This window comes from Poeciliopsis prolifica, unplaced genomic scaffold (assembly GCF_027474105.1).
Source record: "Poeciliopsis prolifica strain line A6 unplaced genomic scaffold, Auburn_PproV2 SCAFFOLD072, whole genome shotgun sequence".
NCBI lineage: Eukaryota > Metazoa > Chordata > Actinopteri > Cyprinodontiformes > Poeciliidae > Poeciliopsis > Poeciliopsis prolifica.
The window spans coordinates 73960-88946 of record NW_026562447.1 but is presented as its reverse complement, the minus strand read 5'-3'; the positions used below and the strand labels follow the sequence as shown (position 1 = coordinate 88946).

The following is a 14987-nucleotide window of genomic DNA, read 5'->3' as shown; positions in this document are numbered from 1 at the left end:
AGAGTTTGTGATCGTATTCACTACCAACACACAATTCACTTGTAATCCTTTTTCAGACTGATATACCTTGTTTCTAGTGAGTGGATATAGGACGTTCACCTTGTTGTCGAGGGAGGCGATTTCCTGCTGGTTGGCAGTGGAGAGCAGGAAGCTGCTCATCTGGCTCTTGAGGGGATCTTCCACCTCCACGTCAATGTCGTAGCAGGCCGTCTTCTTCTGGTCGTTTGGGTCAACGCTGAGGGGAAAGCAAGAGAATGAGTGAATGAAGAGGAAACAGAGAGGGGTTTTACTTCCTTAGGTAGGATTTCATGTGATTTAGTAGGAGTCTGTACCTGATCACATGGTTGATGACGATGGGGTCGGGCGGTAGCAGGAGGTTAGTGAGGCGCTGAGGAATCTCGGAGAACTTCAGGCGAGGACAGTCAAAAATCTGTGGAGCAGGACAAGGATCTTCAAAAATAAACATTTACCCATCTCTCTATTTTATATCAGTCAAAGTCTTAGTAAAACTTAGCGAAATAAAAATACTTATGTTTGTTATGGATGGATGGAAAATGAGGCCATCTAATGGTTACTCAACCTTAATGAGACCAAATGCCTCTCTTACTGCAGTTCTCATAAGTTTGGTTATTTTTCTTGTCACTATGAATTGTGGCAAAAATAAACATCCCCATTCTGCCTTTTTGTTTGTCTCACTTGCAGTTGTTTTAATAATTTTAGTTACTACTCTGAATGCAGATTCTGGTAACTTTAGGCAATTTAGATGAACACACATTTGTCTCCTTTGAATGTTTTCTTGTCTTTCCATTTCGTAAAAGTGTCTAACGCCAAGGAGCTTCTGTATTTTTTGTGTTTACACCTCATTGAAATTTGAAGTTGTGGAATTCTAATTTTAAAAAAATCTAATTTTAATTAAAAAAGGGTTGAAGCTACATTTATTATTTTAGAACTTATCAGTGAGGATAAAAAGCATCATGCCAGCAATTTAGTTAAAAAGATTTATTACCATTTTGATTTTGTTCTCCACTGATTACCTACCTTCAAATTACAAGTTAGTTTTTCCCAGAAGTTATAAAGAAAAATTATGCTGCAGTGGTGACAGCTGTTCATCTTAGACTTCTGTGCTATCGCTACATAGTCAAACACTCTTTATTTTTGAGTTGCTATGCTATAATCATAGCATTAGAAAAAGTCCACATATGCCATGTTTTTCTTTATCTTTTGCGCACGGCCATCTTTATCAATTTTTATTAAAAAGTGCCCACTTTCAGTTTTTATGGGTTTTATATATTTTGGGAAAGCTGCCCAGTTCATGTTGTTTTTTTGCCCTTAATAGCCTTATTTTCTGTAACATGTTGTACCTGTTGGAAGTACTTGTCACAGTTGATGTACTCTTTGTCATGCGAGTCCTGCAGCTTGTTGGTCTTCACGTACTGCCAGAGGGCTTGAATGATGCAGGAGCGAGTCTGAGTGTGGATGCCCAGCAGGCGCGCCAGGCGCAAGTCCAGCTTAAACTGGGGAGGCTGCAGAGACATTTTGATTAATAAAAACTATAAAAACAATCCATATTAGATCATTCATACCAAATCTACCATCCTGTACATGTCAGGTATCTGTGGCGCCCTCACCTGGTAGTCCAGCATCAGCAGCAGGGTGCAGCGCACGCTCACATCTCCCGGTCTCTTCACCTGGAAGCCGTCTGTCTCCTGAGTGGTGGGTGTGCGGTGCCACTGTAAGAGCAAACAGACCAAAACCTAATTTCACAAAAAAGTTCAAACTACGCTCTGGAGAGTTTTGGCACCACCAGATTAGATTATTATTAAACATAATGTTTATTATTTGGTTAATGAAAACAACAATAATCTGTCATAGACTCAGTATTGGACTAAGTTGGTCTGTTATTTCCACTTATCGGATATCAAATATGATCAAACACTTGTAGACTATCAATTATAATTACCTGCATTTAATTAATTTTAGTTAAAACAGACATTTTTATTATTTCTCTAAAATCTATAATCAATTGTAAATTTAGAGGAATCTAAGAACAATGCTATTATAGTACTTACAGTATACTATAGAGGTTTGTATTGGTAAGGTGTATTGTTTTCATCTCAATAGAAACATTCATTAATTCATCTTTCAAACCTTTCATAGAAAAATAAACAATTGGAAGAAGCAGAATATAAGCAGCAATATAAATATAACAAAATATAACATGTCAAACATATAAGATATAGAGCTAAAACTAAAATTGGAGCTTTTAGTCTTTTAAGGGAAGATATAATTTAAACAAAAGTTAGCGCTTTAGCATTAGCTTCTGCTGAACATCATGTTGCTGTCGTGCTTTGGCGTTAGCAGCTAACATTTTAATTAGCAGTGTGATCTACTGACAGTAAGTTTAAGTAGTGAGACCATTGATTTCTAAACCTGTTATGTTACAGAGGGAATATATTTATTAAATAGATTTAAATATATATAAATGCGCTAAAACTCAAGGCTGGATTTTTCAGACTGAGATTATGCAACTGCTTTAAAGTTTTCAGATCTTTTAGGATGAAATTTATATAAATAGCTGTAACACAGTGGACATCTTTCGCCATTAACACACAATAATCAGAGCAATGACCTTCACAGGCAGCACTATTTGATAAAAGGTTAAATATTTCTAAAGCAGTCATACACATTGAGAAGAAGAAGCACAAGACAGCAAAGGGTTAACCAGGATTTTTTTGTCTTCTATAAAAAAGGATTTATAGATCTAACCTTGGGTGATTTTTTTTTTTTTTTTGTGCTTTTTTGCAGCCCGAAAAATAGATGAAAGCATGACTGTAAATTATAATAAAACAAGTGCAGAAAACTAATAACACAAAGACTTCAGTAAGATTCAGTTCTGTTTTTCCTGTCAGATGCATAAAAAACACATTTTTCTTTCAACCAATGGCTGCTGCTCTCAGGGCAGATCCAGCACTGAATGCACCTCAAGAGGGGGATGAAATTCCTTTGATTGAAAATCACTTAAAGAGACGCACCTGAGAGTCGGGTTGATAAAAATGAGGAACCTTGAGAGGCCTCATTTTCACTTTGAAACTTCTGAAGTGGATTTTTTTCTCACTCTTCTTTTTTTCTTTTTACACTTTTATGGAGATGCAGAGTGAAGGGCAGCTGCTGTTTGTTTATAATAACCAGGCTGCCATTTACACCATCTGCATATTGAAACAACCTTGTGTGCTTGAAATTTTTTAAAAAGCAATTTTTCTGCTGTTGGAGGAAAAATCTGCATGCTGCTCTGCCTCTCATCCTGCGTTATTTCCAATTTAACCAATGAGGACGTGACGACGAGCAGGCGAAATGGGATCATTGTTCCTCAACATTTAGCCAGACATGACAAAATGGGAATTTTCAATGAGGGAAACTATCATTGACCTTGACTGCGGCGCTGGAAAGTCCGATTCAGTGCTTCATGTGGCGCAGAGACGCTCTGTGTTGGTAATGGAACAAACTGTTCAAGACGTGTGAATGTTGTCCCGGCGGAGCAAAAGGAGAATTTACAGCACGGCTGACATGCAGTTTGTCAAATTAAAAGTTGGCATTTTTGCATTCTCACTCACTCATACATCATTTTTAATTTTATTGAGGGTTTGAGTTGGATTTTTGATTTTGAGCATCGCCAAGGAATGTTCACAACTCATTATTTTACCAATCCAAGTCAAACCTTGAGTCTCTAATGACTGAAATTAAATGGTCTCGCTGCGGCTCATTTTCCCTGCCTACAGTAAAAAAAAAAAAACATTTTCACTTTTTTTTACATAATGACAAACCTACTGAAATTACTGAGATTTTAGGTGGTAACCTAGACTTTCTTTAGGTTGTTTTAATACATTTTCCAGTCACATACTGCCATTCTACTACACACTTCAGTTGTTATAAGAATGATATATACAAAAAAAAAGAAATCAAACTTTGTAATTTAACGCCATGAAATTGGGCGCCTGTCTCTTTAAAAACTCCTGCCATTTCTGAAACTCCGCCTTCAGGAAGTCATCACAACATGGCTCCTCTCTCAACTCTCTTGAATAGTTGCGATGGAGATAAAAGGGTTTCTCAAACATGCATGTCAGAATTAAAGCAACACTACATGTATGTTTTTGATGAGGCTAAGAACTTCCTTCACATAACAAAAAAACAGTTTAAAATGGATCTTCAGGAACTTCATCAAGGATCTTATCCCCTACTCCAACATCTCTGCCTGATTTCTCACCATACAGCCAGACAAAGATTTACAGAGAAGCAGCAAAAGCAAATGAGGTGGACTAGCAATGCTTACTGTCATGACAGCCATGAGACAATCAAACAGCGACAGTCTCCAGTCAGAGGCCTCTCTAGGCTTGTTGCAACACTGACTGCTAAAGGTGATCCTGAAGACATTTAATTTTCTTTTGAAATAAATGAGGTACTTTTGAGTTAAATTTATAAAAATAATTTTTCACAAACTGACAATTTGTTCCTATTTCTTTAAAAAAAATATGGAAAAGTAGCAAAGATAACTGAAAAAATAGATGTAGTAGATGCTAAACGAAACATAAATTGCAAGATTTTCACCAGATTTTCCTTTTAGACAAAATAAAACTGCAGTAATTTGTCAGTTTTTACAACTTACAACAGCCAGTAGGAATCTCCAGTTATCTCAGTGTTCCAGATAAAAAATTTGAGACAAGCAGCTAAAAACCCCTGAAACATCTAAAGGCCAGGAGAACCTTAAACGTTGAAAAACTTCTGCACATCGTTGCATGATTACTGCGTTGCTCATCTGTTAGTATCAGTAAAGTGAGACTCCAAAAACCGTCTCTCTTCATTCAGGCTTACATCAAACATGTCCTTTGTTTCACATTCATAATAAGTGACGTAGAACAATAATAAGCTGTGGTTTTAAGGGAGAGTCATGAGCTGAACTGTTTCTCGACCCGCTGGCAGCACCTTTGGTGTCGGGCCGACCACCTCTTCGCTTTACTTTCAGTTCAGATGTGAGAGTTGTGTCAGTTTTCCAGAGTTTATTCTTGGCAAGAAGCTGAGCGAATCCGAGACGTAACATGAAGACGTTACATTGTGACTCATTTAAAGTAAAACAGTGTCCTGTTTCTCACCAGATCTGCTAGACTTCTTCTAAAGGACAAGTAAAATTTCTAAAAAGACTGAGTTTGTGTTCAACAGCAATAGGGCGATTGTGCTAATTCTGGGTGATTGGGTTTGTTGAGGTTTGGTCAGATGTTATTATTTTTATAGAGAAATAAGAAGGCAAAAGTGTTGGCAGCAAAGAGTGAGCTGTTTTTCCACATATCCTTAATTTTTTCAGCTACACCTCAGGGTTGAATTGTTTGGCTAAAGGACAGATTTTTCAGATTTTTTGTTATCTTTTCTCGACATTTTTTTACAGCAATAAAGTCATATGACAAAAGCAAAATAATACAGGAATAAAGTCTTAATATTACCAGAATAAAGTCGTATTATCAGCAGAATAGAGAAGTAATTTTATGATAACTGCAACAAAAAAATTATCATTAAAATGACTTTTTTTTCTAGTGAAATTACACCTTTATTCTGTAAATATTCTGACAATATTTTAGTAATTAAACAAAAAACGTATAACCTGGCCCTAATAATTTGTCGTACAATTTACAAAAGGGATGATTGGGATAAAAGCCACTTTTTAAAATTTTTTTATTTATTTTTTGGAAAAGGAAATCAAGAAAAAAAATTGATTGAAATCATAAATCGCATTTGGTATGAAAAAATCAAATTTTTTAACTTTTCGGTCAAATAGTTCTGGCTTTAATGAGACCACATGCTGTGTGACCTTCCTGTTTGTGCGTGTCAAAGTCGCTGTGTGTGCCGACCTCGACCAGGTGGTTGTCCGGACCGTACAGCTCTTTGTCCAGCTCGATCACCAAGCTCTTAAAAAAGGAAGAAAACTTCTTCTTCTGCTTCCCCGGCTGCAAAACAGACAAAAAAACCAGTCATTTCATGTCCCGGGTCTCATAAATAATGATCATATTCATAAATTCTCCCATCGCATCGTTACTTCAGATAAACCACAAAGAGTGAAAATAACACGGTAATCGTTCTCATGGTTCACTTCCTTCAAGATTCACTGAAAGTATTTGTGGGTTTTGAAAGCTTACCCCTGTTATGAATCACAGATCTTATAGCACAAAACAAATCATTTTGCCTTTTCTCACCATTTAGTCATGTTGTGCTCTCAGCCAACACATTACAAGTACATCAATAAAGAAAGTGACTGAAAGCCCAGAGGAGCTCTGGGTTTGATTACAAGCCTTAATAAAGAGTAAGCAGCCATTTAACTTACAAAATAAAAACGCAACTTTCAAATAGGGCTGGGCAATAAATAGATTTTATTGATTAAATAAAACTTTTATTTTGTAAAGATTACTTTTTTTTTAAAGTCTGTATTTTTTTATTCACCAATACCAAAGGCGACCATCTTGTTTTACGATGTTGTTTTACAGTTTCTATTTAGTTGAACTTTGAACTCAGGTCAACTTTATGATGAAATATAACAGTCAGGCTGCAGTTTTTAAAAATAAATTAAAATAAAGTTAGAATGTTACAGGAATACATTTGCAGTAACATGAGAATAAAGTCTTAATATTAAAATAAATACAATAAAGTTGTAATTTTAATAGAACTTCAACACACAAAATATTTTTTTATTAAAGAACTTTTTTTCTTGTAATTTCACAAAGTTTCTCTGGTAAAATTGTGTCTTTATTATGACTATTTTCTCATAACTGAACAAAAATGTGTTTAGCTGATACAACTCACAGGAGGTACGGTTGAAAATATGTCATTTGCAATTTCTTTTTTAGAAAATAAGGCACGATAAATTTAAATAAAAATTTGATGGAAAAAAATGAGGGATTTCATTTTTAAGCCTCATCACCCAGTTCTACTTTCAACCTGCCAATATTCTCTAGAAAAAAATCTTAATATGCAAATAACAATTAACTATAAACAGCAAAACAGTTTGGGAGCATAAAACAAAACTTACATCATCCAGCAACTTTCCCTCTACCCTCAGCTCCCATGATGCAATGCTGCCATCTGAGTCATCAGCGTCAGGTCGAGCTGGGTTGAACGTGTTTGAAATATAGAGCCTTAGTTTACGCTTTTGCTGCTGACACAAGGGCAAAATCAGGAGCACAGCTTAGTATGCAATAATAATCACAAATAAAAATGCAGGTGCTATGTAAATGGCTAAAAAAAACACTAAAAAGTTTTAAAAGAGGTTTATTTTTATTTACCTTCATCGGTCTCTTCAGAGCTTCCTGGATGTCGACGCGTTTACGCATAATGGTTTGGTCCAGTTTGCGCTCAAAAGCCAGTAGATCCATGTAGGCCTGAGATTCAGGTACCAGTTCCCGGATCTGCTCAGAATTAAGAGATGCCATGTTGTGAAATTTGCATAAAATAACCTTCACTCAGTTAATTATAAAGTAAAAAAATTCTTCAAATGCATAATTACTGTACAAATATTGAAGCAGACAAGCTGCCTTATTTAGAAAAAACCCAACAAACCAACAGTTAAACATAAAGGGGACACTGTGATAGTCTGGAAATATCTTGATGAAATTGGTGTAAATATTCATTCTGATTTCAATAAAAATCCTAAAGGAAAATGTACACCCTCCTGTTTGTGACGTTAAACTTAGTGGGTCAAAGATCTACATAAATAAATATATATAGTTTTCTTTTTAGTTTGATGGATTTTACATTGTTTTTGGGCTGGAAACTTGTCAAATTTTGTAACAAAGATGTTAGTTTGGATAACTTTTTTCCCTTGATAAATAAAACCATTAGTAAGCTTTTTGGATTTATTCAGGTTATCTTTGTTTGATATGCGAATTTATTTGATGATCTCAAACACTTTAACTAAACAGAAGAAACATGTAAGCAGCCAGATACCTTTTCACTCTGGGGATAAATGAGATTCCTTGCAGTAGTGACATAAACTGACGTTGAATAAAATACTCAACTAACTTAGAGCCACAGCTCTGGCTATCATTAATGAGTCGCTTCACAGTGCTCAGCAGGGGATCAGAATGAGATGCAGACAAATAGCCAGAACTCAAGCATTACCATACTGATGAAAGTCATCCCAGCATCACAGGCTGCTGCTGCTGCTGCTTACCGAACTGTGCACACACACTCCTCCAGCTCCCTGTCCTCCCTCCCTGCTGCTGCTACTTTCATGTTTTCCTGCCTTCATTGTTCCCTCTCATTCCTTCTCTATCTGCCGGGCTGAGATGGAGGAGTCTGGTCGACATTCCCCAGGCCTGACTCATTGTCAGTGCCGCCCCATGCCATGCCATGCTCGCTGTTATCTCTGTCTGGGTGATGTCAGAGGGGGTAAGGCAGGAGTCCAGCTGCAGCTGCAGCTTCAGCGGACAGGACTTGCAAATCTGCACCTCCAAAGATCCACTCTCACCTGTGGGAACATGAGTCATCTGCTGCCTCTTTCACTTTTTCATGTGTTTCCATCTAAGCCTGACAATTGCAGAGCAAATCAACGAGCAGCCATCCAAATAACAGGATAAAACCCCTGAAGAAAACTTCTCATCACTCCGCCCGACCTCTCCCTTCCCATTTTGGGAAATAACAAATAATGATCCAGCCCTCTGCGCTTTCCAAGAATCCCATGGCATCAAAAAGCGATATGGGATTTTGTTATTTTTTTCTTCTGCTTTGCACAGAGGAGATAAAAAAGACAGACAGACAGACAGAAAAAAACAACAGAACAACAAAGGTAAATATATGCAGCCTCACCCTTTGCGGAAGAATCTTGTCTGCCATTTTCCTTCTCTTAGCACTAGAGACAGGGAGAGAAAGACAGAGAGAAAGAGGAAAAAGAGAGCATGTTACTATGGTGACTGATAGCGTAGCACCCAGGCCATCTGCTAAAATGCTGGGCCATATCCAGCACCCCAGCATCCCAGCTGTGTGTGTGTGCGCTCTTGTGTTTGTGTGCTCACTGAAAATGCAGTCGTCCACCTGGGGAGCGAGAGCCTCTAACAGCCTAGAAAGTGTCACATCACACATCTCTCACCTGAAACGTATTCACCACAACTCACACAGACAGATGCACAAACACACTGCAGAATCAGCGACGGGATGTGTGTTTGAAAAAAGCTTTTAGGAATGCAGAGTCTCCGCTGTGTGCATGTGCCCTCATTGATTTATGATTTTTTCTTTTTACCTACTAAGGAAGACAAAAAAAAAAAAAATTGATGCACTTGTAAGATAAAAAAAAAATCACACTACAGTTTCCTTTGCTTGCTAAATTAAACATCTGTGAGGACCTTGATATATGCAGCGCAACTCATGCAAGTCATCTGTGTCTGCAAAAAGACAGCGTCTAAAAACAACTAGATAGCAAATCAGAATAACTCATCTCAAGATGATCTAAACTCATCGTTCTCACTGCAGACATAACCTTTCTTTCAGGACGCTGCATCCTACGTACAGTGCCTCGTAAAAAGCCTTTGACCTTTTGCAATTTCTGTCAACTTCAATGTTTCCTATTCAGACGGAAATTAATACATAACTGTGAAGTGGAGGGAAAATATTGTGTGGTTTTCAGAAATCTGACTTTGTTAAATAAAAACTAATACAACCCATCGTAAAGGAAAATAGTAGATCTGTTTTTGATGTAAACTCAGCTATTCTATGAAGGTTTGTTACAGACATTAGAGAATAAACATCATCATGAAAACCAGCACATATCCAGGTAGAAAGTTGTGGAAAAGCTCAAACTAGGCTTAAATTATAATAAAACAATTATCTGAAAATGGAACGAGTTTGGCAAAAGTGGCCGTCCGTCTAAACTAAGAGTCTGCAAGACGCGAGTGGCTGTTACTTTTACTTAAAAAATAAAATAGCTATAGCTCTAATAACAAGTACAGGTTTTAGTTGGTTTTTACTATTTTGTCATTGAATTTCTATCACATAAGGCAGAAGAAAATGTATCTATCCTCTTTTTTCTTTTACATGTTTCCATTTGTCTTCATCTTAAAACATAAAAAATGTAAATAAAACTGGCTCTTTAAAGTGGACTTGCTATGCAAAATTCACTTTTTGCATGTTTTATGGTTCTATTTGAGTCTTTACTGCTTCTAAAAAACACCCAGCTGTTTTTAATGTGCTTTGCTGTCTAGAAAATTAATTGTTTCAAAAATCTCAATATTGATGAGACACAATTGCTACGCCGTTACCTAGCAACCCCAGCAAATTCAGCCCATCATCAAGCAACCAAAGCAGAGCTCCAGTAAGTTTGATCAGCCGGGTTTACAATGGCAGCTGGAAAAAAAACAAGTGTTTTGTAGTTGAATAACCATCCAGAAATCACTGGCTTCGTTCTCACTGGTTGTGCAGGAAGATCTACTAATGCTTTTCAAAGATGTACGGTTGTATAATTGCACATCTGTTTGCATGAGAGTAAACGTTAAGTTGGGGGACGTGGCCAACTACAGCTTATTTCGATTTAAAGTGACAGCTAATTCTGAAAGAAGCTCAATGTAATGTGGTTTTAAAGGAATCGGATCACTGATCTAGTCTGATGAGTCAGGCAATCATAAAAGTAGTCAACAGGCTCATCGAACACACAACCCCCATTTGGATGCATGGTGGTGGCAGCATCATGCTTTGGGCAAGAAGGATGGAGCTAAAAGCGGTGTAATCCTTGAGAAATCCTGGTAGAGGCTGCAAAAGACTTGAGACTGCATGGACAGCAGCCAGCGAATGGTTTTTATTAAAAATATATTTATATTTTACTCAGAGATCTAAATGTAGCTGGAAATGTATGGCAAGACTTGAAGGTTGATGACAGATATGATCTCCAGATGTCCAAAGGCAGATTAATATCCCAAATCGCTTGCAGCTGTATGTAACTGAATTTATGATGTATTCTCTCAAGGAGGTTTAATACATCATTCCACACTTTTCAGATTTGTAAAAGTAAAAAATCTTTAAAAACTTGCATCAGTTTGTAAATATGCACTAATTTGTGTAGGTTTACTTGGATAAAACCCAGTTTGAGAATGTAACATGATAAAAATCAAAAACAAAATGTTCCGGATGGTTGAATATTTTGGAAGCTGCTGCATAAAGCCAACCTGCAGGGATGGCAAAAGCAAATAAAATCTTTAATTTTTAAGTTACAGCATGACGGTACAACAACAATATGATTATGTCAAATTAGCAAATCAATTGTTTGCTTTCGATAAGCAATAATGTATGAAATATTACACCATATCATGATTTATTTAAGCGTTAATATCCAAAAATGCAGAAGCAGTAAGTATTAAACGCACACAGAAAAGAACCTGAGAGGGTTAAAAGCAGCTCATAGAGCTGCTGATTATATGCATTAAAGATACTGAGAAACAACAATTTATCTGCTTTTTAGAAAGGTCAAATTTACAAAAAGAAAAATAGGCTGAACATGTTGCTAAATTCAATTTTGCAAACTGCTGATTTGAAGAGGAAACAAACTATTTTCCAAAAATGAATTGTAGTTTGTTTGGCAGCCCTGCACAAAGAATGCAAAAAAACCTTTCCTGTTCTCAGCAGCATGCAGGAGATCAACTCATCACTGACTGCACTGGCTTGAAAGAGATGGGAACTGACAAATAAATGCATTTATTTTATATAGTGCACTTTCACCCTGCTCTTAATGTCACCCTGAGCAACCGCCCATATCAATAACCAGCAATGTGGCCTACTTACATAATGTGATATTAGATCTATTGTTGGTTTTAAAAGTTTTAGAACACATTCAATTTATTTTAAAAAGTTCAATTACCAACTTTTATTTTTTTTTAAATAATATAAATTGACAGATAACCTATTTGTGAGCAAGCTGATTTACTTTACTGTTAAATGTTTTATGAAAAAATGTAATTCTACCTTTAATTTGACATTTTCTAATTTGTCTAACTTTGTTCCCACATATTTCTGTTCTTCGCCACTAGAACTTTACGCCAAGTAAGATTGAATGAAGTAGAAGTAAGAAATAGTACTAACTGCAGGTCAGAGTAAGCACTCTCATGATCATTTTTGTGAAAAATTTCCAGCAACCTCACGACTGATTATGCATTAGTCCAAATAATCTGTTGATTTTGTGTAAATTTCCATGGATTTATCAAGAAACTGGAGGGACTGACTATAACTATGCAACGAACTACACCAAAAACTTACTTAGTATGACATATTTCTTACTGTTTACAATGACGGTATATTACATACATTATAATTTGGAGAAAAAAAGGAGAACATTTCTGCCAAAAAATCTGAAATTAATCACAGAAATTTTCTAGAAAAAAAAGGAAAGTTTGAAAAGCCAAACAAATGCTAAAAAAAGTTTCAAAAGTCTTTTTTTTTTACTTTTCAAACTAAGAAATTCCCAATTTTATCTAAAAAAATTCTGATATTAATCGTAAAAAAATTTTAAAATTTTTTTCTAGCAAATTTGCAACTTATGAAACTCAGGGTTTTTTTTTTAAAGGTTTTTATTTCCCAAAAACGTCAGAGATTAATTTAAACATTTTAGTTTTTTTCTAGCAAATTTTCTACTCAAATTTTCTTGTTTTTCTAGAAAATTTTGGAGAATTTTTGGCATAAATTAATGAATCTTTTTTTCTATTTACAGCGACCCTAATACACTGTTACTCTTACACAGCACCAACGGTATTTGGGGGGGGGGGGGGGGTTGCAGTGCAGAATTAGTTTTATTTTTTGTAAGAGAGCACTGCAACACTTTGTGAAGCAGTAGTTCTATCAGCATGCCAAATACTGCAACAAACCCACTGCAGGGAGGATTAAATCATCCAGAGGGGAATAAAAAAGAAAACACAAACAATTTGCTAGCTTACACTGTTTGAAAAATTCTTTGCAATAGGAGTCTGGTCCCCTTCATGCCATGCTCCAGGCCAAAGCATGCACTACTACAGTTCAGAGAGGGGTCCCCTCTCAACCTGCATACGTTTGGCCAGACTAGTTCATTCAGGGGGGGTTGCTGGTGTCAGGTGAGAGGCTAAAAAGGCCAGAGTCATCAAAAGAAAGACAAGGGGCATGCAGCAGCAGAATAAACTCCTACTTTGATCCAAGGGTGGGATCTGATTGGGGCTCTCTCATGTCCATCTGCCTCGCCGGCATCTCGCTGGCTCCGGGAAATCCAACTGGCTTCCTATGAATTGGTGAGGATTCGAAGGTTGTCCGATTAGTGTTATGGCGAGAAACATATTTACTCAGAGCGGGGAAACACCTGTCGGCTCCTTTTCTTTTTCTTTCTATCTTTACCATAAGTGTGTGTTGGCTTGTGTGAAGTTCAAGGGTCTCTTAGTAGGTGCAAACTCTACGACTGGGACAAGGCCAGGCTGTGATGGGAAAGGAACTGTGTCCATGCTCGTGCAGTGGAGGAGGACCTGGGAGGCTTCCTGCTCATCCGAGGGACGCACTCATTCAACAGAGTTTCTCAGGGAACCAAAACAATCATGCTTCAGACACAGAGACAGACAATACACTGATATATGAGATCACAGGGTGGAGGGTGAACCTGAGCAGAAATCGTTCCTTTGCTTCAGCTCATATTTTGATGTGATGAACATGTGGTGCAGATGAAAACATCATGCATACTTTAGCAGAAAGAGTGAACCTCTAGGAACACAACAGCTGAGGAAAAACACAAACGCTTCCATTTAACTCAGTGCTTTGTGCAAACATGAACGACTGGTTTGAGATTTTATCATCTAAATGAAGAACGTTGTTGTAAAAACACAACATTTATGGGCTTAAATACAGATCAAACAAATCCTGAAGTTACATTTTCATGAAAAAAATGCAAGCAATTAATCATGATTAATCGATTATTAAAATCATTGATAACTAATTTAGCAATCAATTAATTGTCAACCAGAATATACTCAAATAAACACCATTTGCTAAAAGAACAAACCACTTGAAGCAGCAATGGAGCAAAAATGTTATGTACCAATTTTCTCAATTTCTAAGCATCTATCGCTTTCCAATTATTAATCAGTTAATCAAAAAAAAAAATCATCATCAAATTAGTCCAAAATAATCATTAGTAATGCTCTCATGTTTAATGCAGAAAAGTTTGACAGAGGCCGAGTTGTTTGGCCAAAGGGACAAGATGTTTATTTGGAGTCAAGGTGACGCTCTGAAATCTAATGCTGTAAACCACAAAGACAGAAAATCAATTTAAGGTAAATCTGTTCAATTTAAATCAAAGTACCAAATTTCCAGACAAGTATTTACACAACAAAGCCAGCCTGGGTAAAAAAAAAACATGCTTCCATCAGCAACTTTGCTTTTAGCTCAGACCCAGAGGGCTCAGTGACATTGCAAACACAGGTGGTCCGCCCTCCGCTGGCAGCAGCGGAGGTGAACGCCAACCTGTTTGCCAGCAGAAGAACGCTGTCTAAGAGACAAACGACGCAAAGACACCTGGACGGGTCACATTGGCGCATTGATCAGACGCTCGGCAGCCAGACATTCTGCTCTGGGGGTTCAGTAACATTTCCTCTAAAATGTTCGACAAGCCTGCTTAATTGTGAGTGGATCAATTGAGCTGCAGATAGTGAGAGAATGAAACGAAGAGGTGTGCGTATTGATTGTGTTTCTAATGACCACACCTGAAACACTGCTGTGTGTGTGTGTGTGTGTGTGTGTGTGTGTGTGTGTGTTTAGGCGCCTGAATTACAGATGTTCAGGCATTAGACGAATTAAACCCTGCAGATGCAGAAAGCTTTGTGATGGAAAAGTGAGATACTGTGAACGCAGAAAAAAATCTCTTTTGAGACATGAAGTTCAATCGCTTGTGCACAGCAGGAAAAAGAAGAACAAAGCAGTGAGCAAGAAAACAGAGGCAAGATTATAATAAGAAGAGGGAGAGA

General features: G+C 37.0%; 1 protein-coding gene across 5 annotated transcripts in view; it reads right to left on the bottom strand.

The window, feature by feature from the left end:
- smarcd3b (SWI/SNF related, matrix associated, actin dependent regulator of chromatin, subfamily d, member 3b) overlaps positions 1-14987 on the bottom strand; it is a 44900-nt gene that overhangs the window by 5475 nt on the left and 24438 nt on the right. For 2 of the 5 annotated variants that reach the window (XM_055020935.1, XM_055020933.1), the window contains exons 3-11: positions 13169-13258; positions 8842-8884; positions 7320-7442; positions 7067-7192; positions 5895-5990; positions 1629-1730; positions 1362-1523; positions 333-430; positions 100-235 (exon numbers count right to left, since the gene is read on the bottom strand). In XM_055020935.1, the coding sequence (XP_054876910.1) occupies positions 100-235; positions 333-430; positions 1362-1523; positions 1629-1730; positions 5895-5990; positions 7067-7192; positions 7320-7442; positions 8842-8884; positions 13169-13258 (976 nt within the window). The remainder of the gene's footprint in view (positions 1-99; positions 236-332; positions 431-1361; positions 1524-1628; positions 1731-5894; positions 5991-7066; positions 7193-7319; positions 7443-8841; positions 8885-13168; positions 13259-14987) is intronic. The other 3 variants (XM_055020934.1, XM_055020936.1, XM_055020937.1) reach the window with 3 other exon arrangements.